At 35.3% G+C, this 20,642-nt stretch overlaps 1 protein-coding gene across 2 annotated transcripts in view; it reads left to right on the forward strand.

The window, feature by feature from the left end:
• Window positions 1-20,642, forward strand: part of LOC140152723 (uncharacterized) — a 77,010-nt gene that overhangs the window by 33,794 nt on the left and 22,574 nt on the right. The window contains exons 6-12 of one of the 2 annotated variants that reach the window (XM_072175195.1): window positions 6,750-6,833; window positions 9,876-10,013; window positions 11,902-12,047; window positions 12,967-12,993; window positions 16,146-16,313; window positions 18,188-18,279; window positions 19,099-19,312. In XM_072175195.1, the coding sequence (XP_072031296.1) occupies window positions 6,750-6,833; window positions 9,876-10,013; window positions 11,902-12,047; window positions 12,967-12,993; window positions 16,146-16,313; window positions 18,188-18,279; window positions 19,099-19,312 (869 nt within the window). The remainder of the gene's footprint in view (window positions 1-6,749; window positions 6,834-9,875; window positions 10,014-11,901; window positions 12,048-12,966; window positions 12,994-16,145; window positions 16,314-18,187; window positions 18,280-19,098; window positions 19,313-20,642) is intronic. The other variant, XM_072175204.1, reaches the window with a different exon arrangement.

Below are 20,642 nucleotides of genomic sequence, written 5' to 3' on the forward strand. Positions count from 1 at the left end.
TGATTCTAAAGGAAAGTAGGTGTTTTTACACTTTTCATCGTAACGCTGGATCAGTAGCGCACCATTTTCAAAGCTCTATTTTACTATACAAATACCTTGTGAGAATGATATGTTGAAAATCATGGAAATGTTTAATTTTTCCTTGCCTATTTCTTCATTCATAATATATATAAATGTTCTAATCAATATTTATTGGTTGAGAGTAATATTATTGAATAATTTAGGTGGGGTGAAATAAGTTTGTGAATCAACACCTTCCGGGGCGGTAATTTAAATTGTAGTATTGAGATTACTATCAAGTAGATGGTGTGGCAGAATGGCTATAGACTGTTGACAGTGTAGGTTAGGCTAGACCTGGTAAAAGTATTCCACAGTATTCCACACTTCAGCGTGAATTCATAATAAAGAATCGCTGGTTGACACGAAGCTATGGAGAAGTGCAGAGAAGATAGAAGACAGTTTTCAAGCGCAAGGAGTATCTCATGCAAACATGCTATAACTTGCAATATTTCACAGTTTGATATGGGCAGTTTACAGAACGGATTCATCCCAGGTGTTAAGTTCATTCAAGATAGGGCTTCACCTCATACTGACAGAGTCGTAAGGCAGGGACTTCAGAAACTATCTTTCTAAAAGCATGTGTAAAGCAATTTTATGTTATGTAGACTGAAGTGAGAGCATGTATGCAATAAATAGTTCAAGCAGTGAACCTATTCATCTTATGTTGTGTAAGTAAAACCATGATTACGTCGATCTTCGTTTAAATGACAATAGTTCCCAGATGCATCAACCAATCATCTTCAGATTATTAGATCAATAAGTTAACATATGCCCCTTTCTATTTATAGTACAAAAACTATATGAATTAGGAGTTTTATATTTTTGATATATTTTTGAAAATGTCACATAGCCCGGTACCAATCATTTTGATACACCCTGTATAACCTGACATACGGTGACCTAATAGCCTTTTCTTCTCCTAACAACACATTATAATATTATTGACTAATGACTATACATCCATTGTGTAAGTGTTTATATATTTTGCATGCACCACTAGATTTTCTATAGAGAGTATAACAAAGGATTTAATGTATTCTATTCATGTACCCTACTTGAACATGCTGAATAGAATAAATCATGGTTTGTTATGAAACACGCATCTGAGTAACTAGGATACAGTAAACAAAATATATATAGGGCTAAAATGACTTACTACAATTGTTTAAAAGCACTTTTTTCTTCTTTTTTTCATATTTTTTTTATTTCACATGATCCGTGCATATATCGCCTAGCTATAAATGAAAAAATATTTATTTAGACCAATCAAACCAATATATGGGTGTAGTACGCCCTTAAAAGATGTAATTTGTATAAAATTTCAGAATTTAAAATCAGTACACTTATTTGAAAACATGATTAATATTTAATACAATATTTGTCATATACGTAGAAAGGAAAAAATATGTATTTTACACTCAAGAGAAGATTTCTTGCAGTTCAAAGAGTGCGATACACCTGAGATTTGTTGAAAACATGGTAATAGTCGTAGACAGAGGTAGAACAAACTATAGGAGATGGGAGTGTGAGCTTTATGTCAACAAGTCAGATGGAAGAGCTATGATGGATGACATGCTTGTGTCTGATAACTTAACCTACATTTGTACTTCTAATGCTTCAAATAAATTGTGCCACTTTCTGGGTCTTATTTTGTCATTCACAGTCCCATATTAAACTTGCATTGTGAAAAATGTTAGATAAAATAAAGTGTGGAGGAGAGAGTGAATGAATAAATAAACTGAAGAATGAAATACATGGAAAATGAATTTGTTAGGGTGAAAGAGAGACAAAAGAGAAAGGAAGCACATATTTTAAAGAGAGAAGGAGAGACTTGCATTGTGAAAAGCATGTTAGAGGATATACATGGTAGAGTAATTTGAAAGGGTAAAAGAGAGAGAAAGGAAGCACATATTTTGTAAGATTTTTTTTTGCATTGTGAAAAGCTTGTCATAGAGGATGGAATGTGGAGGAGAGAGTGAATGAATAAATAAACTGAAAAAGACTTACTTGTGTGTACCAAATTTATGAGGATGGGTCAAATAAAGCATTTTCCCATTTTAAAAATTATTTTACAAGACAATGCAATAGAATACACAGTTATTAAAATTACCTGGTTTCATAAGTGAGCTACCAACCAGTACAATGTGTAAACATTCGCTTTTGTACTAGTTGCCCAGCAACGTCAAGTTGCCACGCTCCTTAAATAGCAAATTGTGGAAATCTAATTGCTGAAAAGGGCAATCATTCAGAAACCATGTATGATGTTAGTGTGTGATGTGTCTTGTGGTCTTGTTTCTGATCTGTTCTAGCAAGATTGGTATTGGAAAGTCTTCAGAACAAGCGCTGTCTGTAATATTAGCCAAATGACTGCAAGATGAAAGTGTGAGATTCATATTTAGAATAGCCTCGGGTCCATATTTCTCTCCCCATTGTCTTTTGCTTTTGACATCAAATTCTTAGCATTCTCTTCCTCTTTGTCTTTCTCTGTCTGTCTCCATCCTGTACAGTATTATCTGTTTGTCTGTCTTTTTTCTGTCTTTCATTTCTCTATTACTCTCTGTTCAAATAGCTTGTTTTTGTCCCTTTCATTTTAAATTTGATGAAATTAACTGCAGTATTTCATGTGTAGTTCTGTAGACATTTTTGTATTTTTGTTTGAGTGACAAAATTAATTGAATTTGTACTTACTACAAAAAATGTCTATTGAATTGAATCAACAAATCTGATGAATCTATTCAACTAATCTATTTCTTTTTCTGTATAAATGTCTGTTTCAGCTTAATTTTTCAAACATGTGTAACATTGAAAATTTCATTTGATATTGATATAATGCTGTTGGCGAGTCTTGACTAAAGTACTTTTTGAGGGAAATGAGACAAAATTCACTTGGATGAATGATATCCTAAAGTCAGCATTGTTTGCATGTGCCCTTTCTGTCTACTCTTTGGATGTAAGACTGATCCATTTAAGGCTTGCAGGCTTGCTGGAAATAGATCAAATTGTTTGTGAAAACTGATGTGTAACAAACATGATGCACCAGGCCGAGTCCTGGGGCTACTTGGGATAAGACAATATGCTGTGTATTTGCTATATCTTGAAATGTGAAGGACATCGGACAGGTTGGTGTGAAATGAAGGGTGAACTGTCGGCAAAAATAGTCTAGGATGGCATAAAGGAATGATATGTGTTGAAGTTGTGAAAAAATACTTGAGATGAATTTGTATTTCTTATTCAACACTTAATTTTATAGTAAATTGTTGATGTTAACTATTTATTAAACAATGGGGACATAACTATTCATCAAGTTATAAAACTGTTCAATTTTTTCGTTAAGTATGACAATCTTCTGAATTATCCAATAACAAAATGTACTAACTTTAAACATCAAAAAGAAACAAAAGAAAATAATTTTCAGATTGGAATTGATTTTTGTACTAATACTCAAAAATATTAATGATTCCGCTGACTGATATAATTACTGTACAATCTATGTGACATGACTTGAAGTAACAAACTTCAAAATGAGCAAAAAAAAATGGCATTAGATCTTTCAAGGAATTTAATTATTCTTGTGTTTGACAAGACTATCTATACTAAACTAATTTGTATTTGAGGTTTGGTTCTGAAGGTTACGCTGATTAAAAAAAGAAAATGAAAAGAAACAAAAAGACATGTTTGGAGGTTGCAATGATTTAAAAGAGAAGGTAATCAAAACATGAAATGTATGTGAATTAAGCATGCGTAAACGAATGCAGTCATGTTTGAATAGAATGCCTTTCAATTCTGTCTTCTCTTTTAATATTGACAAGTAATCTTGTTGGCAATTTGAACAGGGAGGTTAAGATACTGGAAGTAATATATGTGACAGTGATTTTTCAGGTACTATGTTTAGTACATCAGTTGGACCTTCACCTATTCCTAATAATACTGTAAAAGACAAAGTTTATGAAGTAGACAAAAGAAGAGTTTGTAATGTAATGCAGGAGAGAGAGAGAGAGGGGGGGGGAGGTGGGGGTGGGAGAGGTATTAATTTCAATGCAAGGTGCAATGTTAGCTCTGATGAGCAATTTGATTGTCATTAAGAAAATGAAGAAGCAAGAAAGAAGCATGGTAGCCTAATTTTGCTGCCTACTTTGATGAGTTCACCCCTCTTCCCACAGAGGTACTTATTTTATCCAGTGAATGTTTGAATTGGGCTAGGAAAAAATGTGATTTGCTGGAGGGGTGGCAATTAGCGGTCTTCAAATTCCATTAGGTTTTCGTTGCAAAATATGCTAATTTGGGAGCTCATTTGCATAAATTAAAACTTGTGTGCATGATTTCTCATTCCACCAGTCTGAGCTGGTGAGTGCAAGTTTTTGTCACAAAATATGCTAATTTTGTAGTGCATTTGCATAAATCAAAACTTGTGAGCATGATTTCCTGGAACTGGCATGGTGTATGGTAGCGAAACCTGGTGGACCTCTTCCTCGACACCTGATGACATTTTTTGAAGGTGTCACTACCTGAATGATCCGTCCCCTGGTGTTTTCACTCTTATTCACCATTTAACTCTATGGTGATTCTGTTTTAATCATTTTTTTTTAATTTAAATTTTTTGATTGCAAGCCAAGAATCTCAAAATTCTTGTTACTGTAAAGAAGGTATCTGGTTGCTTTCTTCAACATAGTTTTTTCTTGATTATAAGATTTATTTCAGTGATAATAGTAGAATGTTCAAACACATAATTTGAAAAAATTATAATTACATTTGGAGTAGATATAAACAGACTAAATAGATTTCTTTTCATTGTGGTTGGTTGTCATAGCTGGCCTTGGCCCTAGATATGATGGTATTCAATATCAATTCAATTTTGGAGCTGATGCAGAACCTGCATATGCCATTCTTTATACTCTATGTTACTTTTGATCTTTAAATGATCATTGTTCAAAAACCTTTTTGTAATGAGGCCAAAAAAAAAGAAGTTTCTATTCCCTTTCCCCGACCGACCCAAATTTTGAAAATTTCGAAAAAAGTTTTTACTGTACAAAAGAATACCTACCCAAATTTTAGATTTTTGGGATTCAGGGGCTTTTGGAGCTACACGGTCCAAAAACGGGGGCCTTTCCGGGGGAGCATACCCGTATGGTCATTTGTGTTAAGTACCCCCATGAAAGCTGCCAAAACACAGGTCACATATGTCACATGGATGCGTACTCTACACAATCTTGATCTTATCTGTCTGTCATTTTCTCTCTGTCTGTCTCTTTCACTTTGTCTCACTTTGTGGGTGTGTGTGTGGGGGGGGGGGGTGGGGGTGTTTGTGTGTCTCTCTCTCCTCTCCCTCTTATACACAACTATCAATCTTAAATTCATCACTCTAAATCCATGAGCTTCAAATACCTGGGGGTGCTTGTATTTCAAGTTGCATATCACCTGCATACAAGGTCTTTCAAAAAGTATCCAACGCAAGTATTTTTCATTAGTGTAAAATGGGCCCTAGGCAAGTATTATGCAGTTGTTTTCCTACCCTCAGCAAGTATTTTACTGTTAATACTATACTGTCTGGTTAGATATCCTCCCTTTGTTTCATCTTTTGACCTTTCACGTAATCCCGCTACCTGTAAATATTAAAGATCTTAATTACTTTACCCAAGCATTATACCTGGATGTCACACTCTGATACGTCCGTGATCATTCACTCTGCTGCTTCACAGCCATTGTTCTAACCACTTAACAAATTGCTATATGGCACAAAATTATTGTACAGGTATGCTGTCAATTTTCACTTACTCTGCTATATATTATTAAGATAATTATAACCTGTCCAATGGGAAAAATCATGAGATGACACCAGGACACTGACTGTGAAACTTGGCTGGTTATTGTTTGCACGTTACGGAGCATTAAAACAAAATGCCAAATTGCCGATTTGGCACATATATCACCTAAACTCGTTTACAGTGTTCTAGCCATGCTGCTCGGGGATAACGGCACAGAGTCTTCCTGACCGGCACTGAACTTAAATATATTGGTTACCGACCGGCACAAAATTTCTTTGAAATCACAGAAAATGATACAAGTTACAACCAAGATGTTGTGGTTTTACCTGAGAGAACAGTAAGATATGAATTCATCCATGTAGGGAGATTAAGAGATGAATTCGTCCATGGTGTAGCTGTGTGTATTAGGTGGGAGAACAGCTACACCACGGACGAATTCATCTCTTAATATCCCTTAGCAGACAAATTCATCTCTTAATCTTCCTCCTTACAAACACTCAGCTACTAAAATTAGCTGGCACTAAAATTGTGTAGCCTATAACTCTACTTGTTTATTACATGCTCATGCACTTGACTTCCCAACATTTCTCAATTGATTTAATGAAAGCAGCTCTCACCAAGTATTGCTGGTAGCATAAAGTATAAAACTGATTTCAGTACACTCACCCCTCTTCCTATTACCTGTTTCTGAATATTTTGTTCCTAATTTGTTTGTCGGGGGTACGTGCTGCCCAGATTTAAACAATGTCATTTTCTGGACTGGAGTTTTGGACCTAAAATGAGGTCTCCAGAACTAAACATGGGGCTTTGTTCAGTACCGATACCAATTTGGCGTATATCTCCAAACATTTCTCAGAAATGCAATTTCATCTAATTTGGTTATGCTGCCTCTATTAAAATCTTCGTTCACTTTTTTTTCTCCATCAGGGCACTGGTAGCTGACATTAGAAGGCTGAAGAACCAACCCATCACAGATGACATTGTGGAATCAGAAGCTCTTGATAGTGCCAAGTATGTGATATGAATTGCATTTTGTTATGCTAGAATTCATTGAATTATTGAAAGAATGGAAAACTGAAACTTGAAATTGAAACTTATTTCAACTGTTAATTAAATTTGTTTGATTTGGTAATTGTGTATGTACCCAGCACACGCAAAATGTTTTTAAAATGTTTTAAAGTGGTGATATTTCGGGTTTTCGTGTTGGTATGTTATATGTCAGGTTATATGAAGGTTGTGAACACTATAGCAACATTTTTAAAATGTTGTCAAAATGTTAGGGTGAAATATTTTTTTGCAAAATTTTTGTCAATACTTTTAATAAGCTTATGTTAGAATATTTTGCAGTAAGTTTTCAACAAGAGTTTTTGAATGTCATGAAAATCCTTTATATAACCTGACATTTAAACGTTTTCTGACAACCTTTTCTAAAAGTTTGCGAATAATGTTAAAAATGTTTTGTGTTTGCTGGGTAGTGTACACTAAACTTAGATGATTGCCCTTATGACATTAAGCTTAAATTTACTTTAGGTTACTCTTATGACATAAAAGCTTAAACATATGTTCTAAAATAGATTTCCAAGAAATAGTAATATGGCCTAATACAGTCTAATTCAAGGAAGTGAGTATTTTACTATCAGCTTTATCACATTTTGTGTGTTTTCCTTTAAAAATTCAGTGAGTTGTATAAGTAATTAATACATGTCAGTTGGAATAGAGATTTTAATCAAATATTGCTCCCATAGTTTGCTTTATGTAATTACGGTTCATAAAATACAGGTCACCTTCAAGCGTTAATATTTAATAAAGAGGACTCATTAAATATAAATTGATTTTTTTTTCAATCTCCGATATTTCTTCAAACTACACATGCCAATTGTGGTAAATATAGTTGTAACCTTTAAGATTTTAACCAAAATTGTATGTCTGTTTTAATAACAGGAATGGAAAAACAAATCAATGTGAATTTACTGTTTTGTTTGTTTGCGAGTATTTTAAGAAATGCATTCAGCCAGAGCCATTGTTATTACCGGGTTCTTGATTAGCTGCATGCTTTGAGGAGAAGATGAATGCCTTTAAAGTAATTTTCAAATAGCATTTCAAAAGAAATATGTCAATTTAAACACATTTACAGATTTAAAGCATAGAATGCTTACTTCCAATACCATTGTTGGTAAAGCAGCCAAATGAAAAATTATTTTGCTGCTTCAAAGTGATATTTTGAGCCACTCCTCTGTACGCCATACATAAATTCTCCCAGCCACATTTCCCTAATAATAATATGAAATTTAAAAAAAGTAAAATTAAGTTCGGCAGAGCTGGGGCTCGAACTCACGCCGCGCCACTATCATGGATAGGTTACTGTATGAGAAACACTTGCTGAATTGCGATCACTGCTGTAATTTTGAGCTAAATTGCAATTTGTGAGAAAATGGATTGGGCTATTCGATTTAAAATCTGCATTCCCCCTGTGTAAGATTTTGGAAATATCTTCTAAAATGTTGGTATTTATACAGCGCCTTTCACATGTGAACATGTACCAAAGCGCTTTACATTTATTCCGCTGTCATTAGAATATGTCAGCTGCCATACAATGCCCAAGGCATGCTCATACCTTTGGGCGGCGCTCAATGGACAGTATTCATAACAGCTCCCCATTTCACACCTGGGTAGAGAGGAGTAATCGAGATAAAGTGCCTTACTCAAGGGCACAACACGATGGCGTCGCCGGGGCTCGAACCCGCAACCTTCCGATTATGAGTCCTAGCCCGTTCCGCTCGGCCACCGTGCTTCTACAGGTGGAGTATGAATTTCAAATGGAACAAACAGCTCGATTTGAATTTCATACATCCTATGAGAAAGATTCAAACTTGAAATTCATACTCCCCCTGTGGAAGATATTTCCAAAATCTTCCACAGGGGTAGTGTGGATTTTAAATGGAATAGCCCATTGAGATTGAGGTTCACAAAGCAAACCTGGAATAACCTGGAAATTTCACCAGACCTAGGAATGTCATGGAGAAAGAAGGAAAGGTTTAGGCCCAGAGCCATACAAATATACTAAATCCTATTTATTTGAGAGAGCATTGGCATTTGAAACATTATCTTTTTACGTAACTCATTACATTGTGAAATGAATGCATCAGAAGTCTGCAATGAAAAGCGTATGGAATTTTATGATTTGATAATAAAAATGTCTTTAAAAATGTAAAGGAAACACTGTGTGTGATTACATAGATGCATTGAGCAGCCAGAAAGCCATTAGGTTCTTAGCATCAATAAAAATGTAGATATAAAACATGTTTGTTGATGCTTTAAGGTGGAAGTTAAGAGGTAAATAACATGTTTGTTGAGCATGTTTAGCCAAACTAGGTTTTAGTTTCACATGTCTATGGCCAGAAGTAGAACACTTCAGCATCAGGTCACAGACCTATATTGATGTGCGAGTCCTACATTGTTGTGTGAGTGAAAAGGTTGTTTATTTGCTCTAGCTGCCTCAAGCAGATTTTGAAATTGCATATTATGATGGAGAATACAATCTAGCTGTCTTTGGTATTATTCACAAGGTGGCTAAAATGCTTTAGAAAATACCTTAAAAACCATTAGCTCCAGACTTGCAATTAAAGAATAAAGGTATTGTTTTTAACCGCTCCATTTTGACCACCTCCCTCCCTAACGGAACTACAATCTTGGAAATAAATGTGTGTAAAGAATGGAAAACTGGCACCCCCTCTTCCCGTGCTATGTTAAGAAATGCTGATGTCTTCAGCGGTTTCCCAATGTATTCCAACATTGACTAATGGGGAGAAGGGAAGGGTAAATCATTGTTGTAGATGTCATGAGTGTGCCAAGCGTTCCAAGTATTTTTTCTTAAGATTGAAAGTTCTATTATAGCACATCATTGATCTTTTGGGTTCTTCCCTTAGACACATTTGTAAACTGATATAGCATAAATTCCAGAAGTGGAATCTCCATTAAGGTACAGAACCTGGAGCTGTTTTGTTTTTAATCCATAATTACTTAAATTCTCGTTTTCAATTCTCTCCATTATAGAGTATTTGGTACAGAACCTAGAGCTATCTTAGCACTAATGGATTTCCTCAATGCTGTGGGCCAACTCAAATTTAGAGGAACATCATCCTTGTTTAGACTGTCTCAACCTAGCGTAACTGCTGCTGACTTAGAAATGAGGTATGTAGGACTCAAAAAGGGTCTATAGTTTGATCAGGTCGTAATCAGCAGGCCTTATAACATTGCGGATTAATATCAAAATATTTTATTTTGACAATTTTCTTGCGACATCTCGCCAGAATCATTACAAATTATTAATTCAAGTCCTATACTTTGTCTATTTTCTTTAACACACAAATATAGGCCAGACAGGTCAACTAATAGCACTGTTAACATGGGTCTACTTTTCGGCATAGTGGTAAAAGCGTAACATTTCCCGCTTATTACGAGCTGATCAAAATATAGGAAAAAATAAAGATCTACTTATATTTGTACAGATGTCAATAATGTATAAATGCCACCAGGGATGTTTTCAAGTATGTCTTTCCCATGTGTAAGTGTATCCATAGGTCTATGACCAAGATAAAATAATTGAGTTCAGGAAAAGATGGGCATGCTAGCATTACAAAAAAAGGTAATGGTGCCAGAACTCTTTCCGCTCTACAAGCACAGATTTCAAACACTGTAGTATTATTATGGTAATATTCGGATGTACTCTCATGGCTCATCAATTATTTACATAATTTGAGAGTGACATGTTCGCTTAAAACTTGTAAAATTGTATTCATACTACATATTATTTTTTCAATAATTTTGGAAAAATGGACCACCCAAATGTTAAATATTTCTGCAGGTGGTACTACAATTTTACGTAGCTTCTGTAGCAGTGCACAATTTACATTTTTAAACAAACAATTGGTCACATTAGTGTCTTGATAATGATATGCAGATCTTGCTTACGATCCCTGAAATATAAAAATTAGCCGGCTGTAGATTTTAGGATTTTAGTTTTATTTCATAAAAAAAACAAAAAAACACCAGACCACACACAAATTGTGTTACCTGTTTTTTTAATTGTTATTATTGAACTCATATCCAAGTGATACTTTGGTATCAAATTGATTTCCTTTATAGTGACAGCACTAATGCTTCAAAATCACCTACTGATGCTGGTGAAAATTTGTGACAAAGACATTATATTAAAAACCCCACTTGCCACACAGTTTCAAAAAGAATTGTTGTGAGGGAGGTGGCCGTTTCACTTCTTTGTACAGGTAGTGATATTGGTCTAGTATTGTCTGCCAATTCTGGTTGGCAATTCATGATAACATTTGAGAAAGAAGATAACCCATTTTCACAAGGTACTGCTCTTTATAGATTAATGCATATCACTTGTTGAGAGAGTAATTGAACTCGGTAATGCACACTCACTGAGATGCTGATGCGTCCAAATTGGACGATGCACGAGCCCACAGGGGGAGTGCATTGGACAAGTGCATTATTGTGTCCCAATTTGTTGAGCAACAAGGGATCTTCATTTATTATCCTATTTCATACACAACAAAGACTTTCTGCTATTTTTTATAACAAACAAAATACTATAAATACTGGTTTTTTTTAATATAATGTCTTTGTCACAAATACCAATGCACCCACTTTCGAGAAAAATAATCGGTTCTGTAAGACATAAACACAGAGTTCTTGGTACTCAGAGCTGCATGCGAGTGTTACAATTTTGCACTCTGCAACTGCATATTTTGCTTTCGACTTTTCTGATTGGCTTTGTGGTTCTAAGAGTATATAAAGTGATAGTTTCTGACAAGCATATTTCTTCTCATTGGACATGATAATAGTCCTCAGTCATCAGCCTCATTAAAGTCAATCAACTATTCCTGTTCATTATCATGTTTTATGTAATTTATTCATGTAATGATTTATAATGCTGCTTTGGTGACCCAAATGTATTTGTTCATTATTGAATAAAAATTTCGTATGTATGTAAGATAAGAAGATATCACACTTTCTCAAGATACCGTTTAAGTTTCCAGTATATTCTTTTTTTTTCCAGTGGCCATGATAATGGTCCAGGATCATCAGCTGATTCTGGCGAGGACTCATTACAAAGACAAAGACATTCTATCAAGAGAAAGAAGACATCACACTTTCACAAGACATTACAGTTTAATCTAGGATCTATTGATGGAGATTTAGATTGTAAGTATTGAGAAAAAAATTATTGTGTTGAATTGCTTGCCTTCATTAAAGTAAAGTTAGCCTTTGTACTACGAAGGTGTGGTTGTGTCAACTCTAGGTTTTAAGCCAGCATACTAAAACGCTTGTGTTTGCAAACAAATGACTTGAGCTAAAATATCGTAGATCCTTCCTTTGCGCTCCTTTTAGTGATAACAATTCTAACCCACTACCTTACCTGGGACTGGGCTGGCCATCAAAATCAACTCGGGGTCGGGGTGATTGATGATTTTATTTTTTGCTCTTGTGAGATTATTCTAAGGGATATAGACTTAAATATTGGTAGTTAGGTTAAAATGGTTATTTTTTTTATGTTGATATTGCATGTTTGTGGAATTTTTAGTCAAAACTTGATTTTCCCAACTTTAAGACACCATAACGGCATTATGTGGGAAATGTTTACATTTATTTTGGTATCATTGGATAGAGGAGACCCATAACTACATTGATACTAAATAAAAAAAGTATTATGATGTTCAATTTAGACAAATATAGCATACAACCCCCTTTGTAGTATTACAAAAAATGGCCCAATAGGACAGGGGTTAATGGTATTGATTCATCTGCTATCTAGACCAGCAAATCGTTAACTTCTCTTTGCCAGAATGGGAGCAACCCTATGAACAGGTTTAAGAAACATATTATTCTAGTGACTTGTGTTATAATTCACTTCTGTGTAATCCTACCTGTGGAGAAGACAGGCCAGCTTTAGTCAAGCTATAGGGTTTCCCCTCATAGTCTGGCAATGATATTACTCTCAATCCTATATAGTCTTTAAAGAAACACCAACTGTCAAATAGTATTTTCTTTCTACAAAATATGCTTCTTCCTTGCTCTCTGCCATGGTTAAAACTTGTGTGATTACATTTTATGCAATTTGTAGATAAAATGCAAAGGATCCGTTGCAATTGTAAGTTTACTTGTTCAAAAGTTTTTTGCAAATTATGTGGCCAGAAATTTTTATGAAACTACCTGAAGCACCTGTTCTCGCTCGTTGCGGGGATGAGTTTTAAACCAAAATAAGTACTTCCATCTTATCTTAATTTTACAAATGCCTCATTTTACTTCATTTGTTTTGCTTTTCACTTGTTTCAATTCTGTAATGATATTTTAATATAGTACTTCAGTAAAATTTCATGCCACAACTTACATGTTTATAGCACTGTAGAATTTCATCACTAATTTTCCATCTTCGTTTCATTCATACATACCATGCACACATAAGCTCACACCTACATATACTCAAGATACAGATATATGAACACCCCACACCCCCACACACACAAGAGCATGAGAGAGACATATAGACATAACAAGAAAGAAAGATACTCCTTACGGAAGGTGAATTATGAATAAAATACTGGAATAACTTACAAATTTTGTGAATTTTCATCCAATCTCATTGGACTTCATCTGGCAACTGCAAAGATACTACGATTCCCAACCTACTAAAATTTCTAACCATTCATACCATGTAGGCCTACATGTATATTCATTGTAATTAATATTATGACAAGCATTAACAGTTGCTAACAGGGGTCTTCAAATTAGGTTACATGGTGCTTGTGGAGAACTATTGTATTGCAGGACTTGTGGTAAAATGGGACGCTCGGAATAAAGTATAAACATTGCACATGTTCATCAAATTTGCAGCAAATATTGGAAAATATACATATTAATATATTTATAAGAGTAGCAAAATAATTGTGTTGAAAGTCACAAAAAGGTTGCTGTAAATATTGGAAAATATACCTAGTAATATATCTATAAGAGTGGCAAAATTGTGGTGACTGTCACAGAAATGGTACTAAATATAATTTCTTTGTGCAAAAGTCATGGAAATAGTAAAAAAAATGGTTCTTGTTGTCATCTTCAAGTCCTTATAACCATATTTGATCCAGTTGAGGGTCATTTTGTGGCACCCCTTGCACGAGCATGTACTTTGTGATTAAAATGTGGAACCAATTTAATCATCTTATATGTCTGAACATTTCCTTTCATGCTGTCTTTAATTATGTTATCTTCAAACATTGTGATTAGTAGTATTGAGAAGCAGTACATGTACTCCAGTGTGTGAAATGGGCAATTCCAGTTGAAATCCATACATCACCTATGGAAGACATCACCTTAATCTCCCACATAGGGAGCGTGAATTTCAAATGGGGTTACCTGAATGGGTGACTCAATTTGAAAGTCACACTCCCTATGTGGTAGATTAAGTTCATGTCTTCCATACGGGGTGCATGGATTTCAACTGGAATAGCCCATTATGTCATCTTCAAATATTGTGATATAGTAGTATTCGCCAATCGTGTGGTCATCTCAAAACGAGGTTCTACCTGCAAAGTGTGTGCTATGTGTGCGTACACCTGTCAAACACATGCTTTTATTACCACATATATGCTTTGCAAAAATCTTCTGATGCGTTGCTAGAAAAGCACAAGAAACAAAAATGCTTTTACAGGGAGAACCTCGGTTTGGTAGCAAGATGGCAGATTCGTGCAAAGGGTGAATTGAGAAGCAGTACTCCAGTGTGTGAAAATGTTGTATTAACAGTGGTGGTAACATCAGTTATCTTAGAGATGTTTACTGTAATTACTTCCTAGTTTTACTATTGTCACCCAATATAACTTAGTGATGTTGCACAAGTTTATATGGTGATGAAGCAGAGACCTTTAAGGTGGACATAGATTTTATATGTCCCTGTTGTCCCATGATGACCTACATAGACTATGTATTATGATATATGTGGTTGTTATATACCAAATGAATACAGTTGTTGCTGTAACATGAACATCATTTTCATTAAAAATTCAGAAATGTCAAACCAAGAATATATTAAATATTGAAGCACTCAGTGTAATGTATCATGTATGCTTTAAGGGTATTGTAGTCTGTCGGTTATTAAATTTGATGTTGACATGGCTGAAGTTGCTATAAATTAAATGTATGTGATACTGTCAGGAATGAAGTGCTGTTTAAATTAAAACAAAGCAATATCTGTCATCAGCAATCATGATCCCACTTAACTAATTCCAACTAAATTCAAGCAAATAAAAGACTTATCTATTAAATTGTTACTTGCAAGTTAGGCAGACACTTTTACCATTTACCTGCCCATCGTCATAGTTACCTTCCACTGTAGGTGCGGGTGGTGTTTAACACAGCCCTCCTCATGAGTCTGGACAGGTTAAACCCCACCTGGTGATAACAATGGGTGTGGTTCATAAAATGATGCATGGTGCATTTTAGGTTTGTAGAATGCTGATGAATACATTTATGTTTGACAAAACCAATTTTTTACTCACATCTTTAGGTTTCGCCTCTCTGTTAGGGTTGATCAGAAGAGATAATTTAAGTAGTCCACTGCTTTTCCAGTGGGAGTTGCTGGTAGTCTTATTCCCACTCAGTATTTTTCTCAACCTCAATCAAGAGGAGCTAAAGTTTGGTTGCAACCTCTGATGCCGATTAAAAGAAAAATATGTTTATGTCACAGCGACAAATATATGTATCTTCTGGTAGAGTCAAATCAAACTATGTGCTTTGTTTAAAGTATATGTATTTTTGTTATAATTACCTCGTACCTCATGTCATAATCTATAATCTGAAACTGAATTAAAATACATTTGCATCTGACATCACTGTCAGTTTAACTCTCTCGACCCTCGATTGGTGGTAGTGCATAAAAGGGAGGTTGATTCATCTGGTGCCTTCATTGGAGAAAAGGAATCGCAGAAAATGGCAAAAATTTGGTACAAGGCAAAATGCAACTTTCTAGGCATCGTTGACATGGTGCCTTCAGGAAAGAAAGTTTCCTATTATTAAGACCTAACTTTTGAGATGGTTTGTATGTTTGAAGGTGCAAAATGAACCATAAGGCTAATCACCGCATTCAGAAACTCAATCAACACGACAACTCGTAAACAAAACGTTTCTGAATTTGATTGACAGGTGATGTCAGATGCAAACCGGTCATTTTAATTCTGTCTCTGATTATCATCTTCCATAGTATAACTGTTAATATATGTTATTGAACACACATTTCCGTATTTTATAAAACAGCAACAAACAGTAATGAAGATGAATCAGACAGAGATGCTGCAGCCCTATTTAAGTCTCCTGAGATCAGAGGTATTGATGAAAGGTCCAAGTATGAGTTAGCAACACATACAGTGAAGGTGAAGAGAAGTGGAATGCTGGCTGATGTCAGGACGTTATGGGACTTACAAGGTATGTTTGAAAGACCTAGACCGAGGTAGGGGAATGGTAGCTGATGTCAGAACCAAATCAACCAATCGAGTTAAAGGTTGATCAGTGTAAAAGGACAAACAAACAATTCCTCTCTGGTCCAAGAGATCATCACATAGCTACAAAGTGTAATCTGAAAGCATTGAGGTTAGCAACTATTTTAAACTGTTGCGATTTGGTAGTTCAGAGTATCTTGCGAATAGTAGTGAGCTTAAGAAAAAAATTGCATTGGTCATTTTATAGCAAGTATGTAGAAGAATTAATAGGTCCTATGGTTCTTGAGTTATGTTTATTTATTTATTTATTTTATTTTATTCATATTTATCCAGGGTAGCCCAATTCAGCCGATAGCTGGTCTTACATGGGGCCCTGCAATACATTTACATAACATTAAAAGGCAACAATTTTCAACATGCAATTTATATAAAATATACAACTATTAGATACAAAATTAAAATACAGAAATATATACAATTTTCAAAGTAGAAAGAAATACATCATTAACAAGTACATGCTCAAATTTTTTTTAAGACTTGAACCTTTGCTTGAAAGTCTGCACATTTATAGAACTTCTTACATCATTACTCAGTTTATTCCAAACCTCAACCCCACTGTATGAAAAAGATGATTTAAAGTACCCAGTGTCATAACCATTTGTGCAAGGCGGTAGAGCCAATAAATTGGACGCAGCTTGTCTGGTGTTCACATTATGTTTTTCATGTACATAAGAAAACCTGTTGATAAGGTACTGTGGTGATATATCGTTAAGACATTTAAACATTAACAGTGATTTGAAATACATTGCACGATTTGGAAGTGATTCCCATCCTAATATAGGAAACATTATATCAGAAGGCGTAAGGTAGTTGGCATAATATTATTCTAGCACATCGCTTTTGTAAAACACATAATTTACGTACATCTTCATTGAAGCGACCAAACCAAACTACACTGCGATAGTCGAATTGCGGTTGGATAAGAGCCTTATATAAAACATTAAGAGTGCGAACGTCAAGAAATGTTTTTAGACGTCTCAAGAGTCCTATTTTACAAAATAATTTCTGTATGACTGAATTAACATGATCGTGCCAAAGTAATTTAGAATCTATCTTTACACCAAGACATTTGGCACTATGAACTCTTACAAGTTGACAATCATCAATGGAAACTGAAAAAGCAGAGCATTTATCATTGCGTAACTTAGGCTCACTACCAATGAGCATAACATTTGTCTTATCAGTATTAAGAAACAATTTGTTTACATTTAACCATGCCTTTATTGCAGAAAGATCGTCAGTGAGCTTTTTAGAAATAATATCAGTATCAGTACCACTGACAGACAGAGTGGTATCGTCTGCGTACATAGATATTTTCCCATGTGATATTACATTTGGCATATCATTGATAAAAATCAAAAATAATAATGGGCCCAATATACTGCCCTGCGGAACACCAACTTTTATTTCAAGAGAATCAGAGACAATACCCTTAAAAGTAACTCTTTGCTTTCTACAAGATAAAGAGTTGTAAAGAGGGCCGAAATGGCAACACTTTTGTAAAACATACATAACTCATTAACAACAATAAATCAAGCAAGTTTTCAAAGTATATGATTTGTAGAATGAACTTTTGCAAACTATCAAAGTGTTATTTTTGAATAATATATTAATGTAGATAAATGATAATTGATTTTTTGGCTGCTTCGTCCAACAATACCGAGTCTACCCTTAACATTATTGTACATAATAGTGTGTTCTAATCCTTGTCCCAACCCAAGCTATATTCTACAAGTATACCCAACAAAATCTTCCTGTCCTTCAGTAAGAGTAATGATGATTCAAACTTTTTTCCTGTAGGGACACCTGCTGTTTCTTCAAGTGTTGGTGGTGTCTTAGATGGGGATAAAACAAGAATGCAGAGAGTTTCATCGGTAGATTCATTCAATCAGGTAAGCATATGGATCATCAATAGAATTGGAAGTTTATCTTTTTATACAGGGACATTATTTTGGTGAAACATTTGGTAGAATTGCTTAATCAGGACACACCCAAAACTCAACCCCTAACTTTACCACTTGACCTGATCCTAATTCTACCCCTAAACATATCCCTAACTCTCAACTCTAAACATAACCATGAACAGATGCTAAGCTTGCATAATGAATTCAGCAATAAAGCCATGCATTCTGTTGATTGTGTAACATTTTATATACAGTACTTTTTTTTAGGGTTTTTTTCCATTGTCATTGTGCTGCGTATCCAGGCATATTCATGGCTACCCTCTTTGAACCACTTACATGTGTGATTATAAATGACAGGAATATAGGAATACATAATGAGCGACACATGATCTTACAGTCTTGGATGGACTTTTCGTTCAGAGATGCCACTTTTCAGGTTCTAGCTTAAATTCCCACATTTTTATTTATTTTCAGTCCATTTGGGGGCCAGCATTCACATGCTTTTTCAGGTTTTCCTCACCAGTTTCAGGTTTTTTTAGCGAAACTGAGTGGCATCTCTAATCGTTAAGTTACATTAGTACTAGCTTTAAAAAGTTCAGTTGTTCAAGTTCACAAAATTTGGAGGTTAATGACGTTTGGAAATCTAGGATTAACAAGAATGTGTTGTCAGCAATTATTTAGTGAATAGAGTCACAATTTGCTGTTCTTAGATCGTAATTTTGATGTTACTTAAATAATGATTTCAAATATATTTCCTTGCAAATCAAATTGTTCTTAATTTGCACATTTGTCCCATTTTCCTCTCAGCGTTCTCATCCAAATGAAATGTTGACGGGTCTACGCTACTTTGAGAGAGCATTGAAAAGTACTACTGGCACACATACCAAAGATGCCTTCAGCTGGGGCAATGTGGATATGCACTCACTAGCTAAATGTATGCTGGCATTGTGTAGGGAAGCCAAGAGAATTCTTGCTGAGGAACCAAGGCTTATTAGGATTATGGCTCCATCATATATTTTAGGTAAGTTATTCAGTATGACATTGTACTACAAGGCTTCTGTAGGCCAACAAAAGTTGTATTAAATGTTCTGCCAACCCATGTACCATGGAATAAATTACCACAAGATGGCTAAAGCTTGCTAATAATCTTAGACAGAGATCTGCTGGACTGAGGCCATCATGGGAGTCCAACCTGTAAAGGTGCTGGCAGCAATGAAAGTAAAGACAGAAATCCCTCCAAGCACCATTCAAGGGATGTATCAGACACTATTGAATAGAATATACAAACCAAATCTCAGGTTCACTGATTAAAGTGACATTTTATATAAGTTGTAGTCTCGCACTGTAATAAATAAATTGCTGATGACAAAGTTAGTATAGATGTCACAATAAGCAAAAACTTAATAAGAGAGCACGGTGGCCGAGCGGAACGGGCTACGACTCATAATCGGAAGGTTGCGGGTTCGAGCCCCGGCGACGCCATCGTGTTGTGCCCTTGAGTAAGGCACTTTATCTCGATTACTCCTCTCCACCCAGGTGTGAAATGGGGAGCTGTTATGAATACTGTCCCTCGTGCTCCGCCAAACGGCATGAGCCTGCCTTGGGCATCGTATGGCAGCTGACATATTCAAACAACGGCGGAATAAATGTAAAGCGCTTTGGTACATGTTCACATGTGAAAGGCGCTGTATAAATACTAACATTTATTTAATAAGCAGAGTCACATAGTATATTTAGCAGTATGGGATTCATGAATAGGGTATGTGCAACTTGCCTTTACACACCCCTGAAAGCACTGTGTGTCAACCAGGGACACAAGTTTTTAACCATATAAACAGGGACTTCTGCCTTACCCCATAGTTGTGCCTGATTGTGAAAAGATCCTCTTTGGCATATTTAGAGAGTGGGGTTATCTGTGACAGTTTGATGACCCCTGTTGTCAAGAAGTCCCTATTTTGGTGTGAAAAAAGACACAAAAATATCCCTAATGGGCAGGAAACACAAACAAACACAGTACAGAAGGTTAATTGTTGGTTTCTTTAATAAACACATTCTTGCTGAATGAAGTTGAAGCATCAGTTAGTTTCTAGCAATTGTTTCAATGACTGGTATTGAACTTAGGATATCCATATGAGTGCATTGAGGCGTCAATAGCAATCTAGGGTGAGATGAGAGTGATCCCTGACAACACATAACCACACAGCATTACAATGGTCTTTAATTGAACTTGAGATATCCATATGAGTGCATTGAGGAGTCATTGGTAATCTAGGGTGAGATGAGAGTGATTGCTGACAACACATGACCACACAGCATTACAATGGTCTTTAATTGAACTTAGGATATCCAGA

This window comes from Amphiura filiformis, chromosome 1 (assembly GCF_039555335.1).
Source record: "Amphiura filiformis chromosome 1, Afil_fr2py, whole genome shotgun sequence".
NCBI classification, from domain to species: domain Eukaryota; kingdom Metazoa; phylum Echinodermata; class Ophiuroidea; order Amphilepidida; family Amphiuridae; genus Amphiura; species Amphiura filiformis.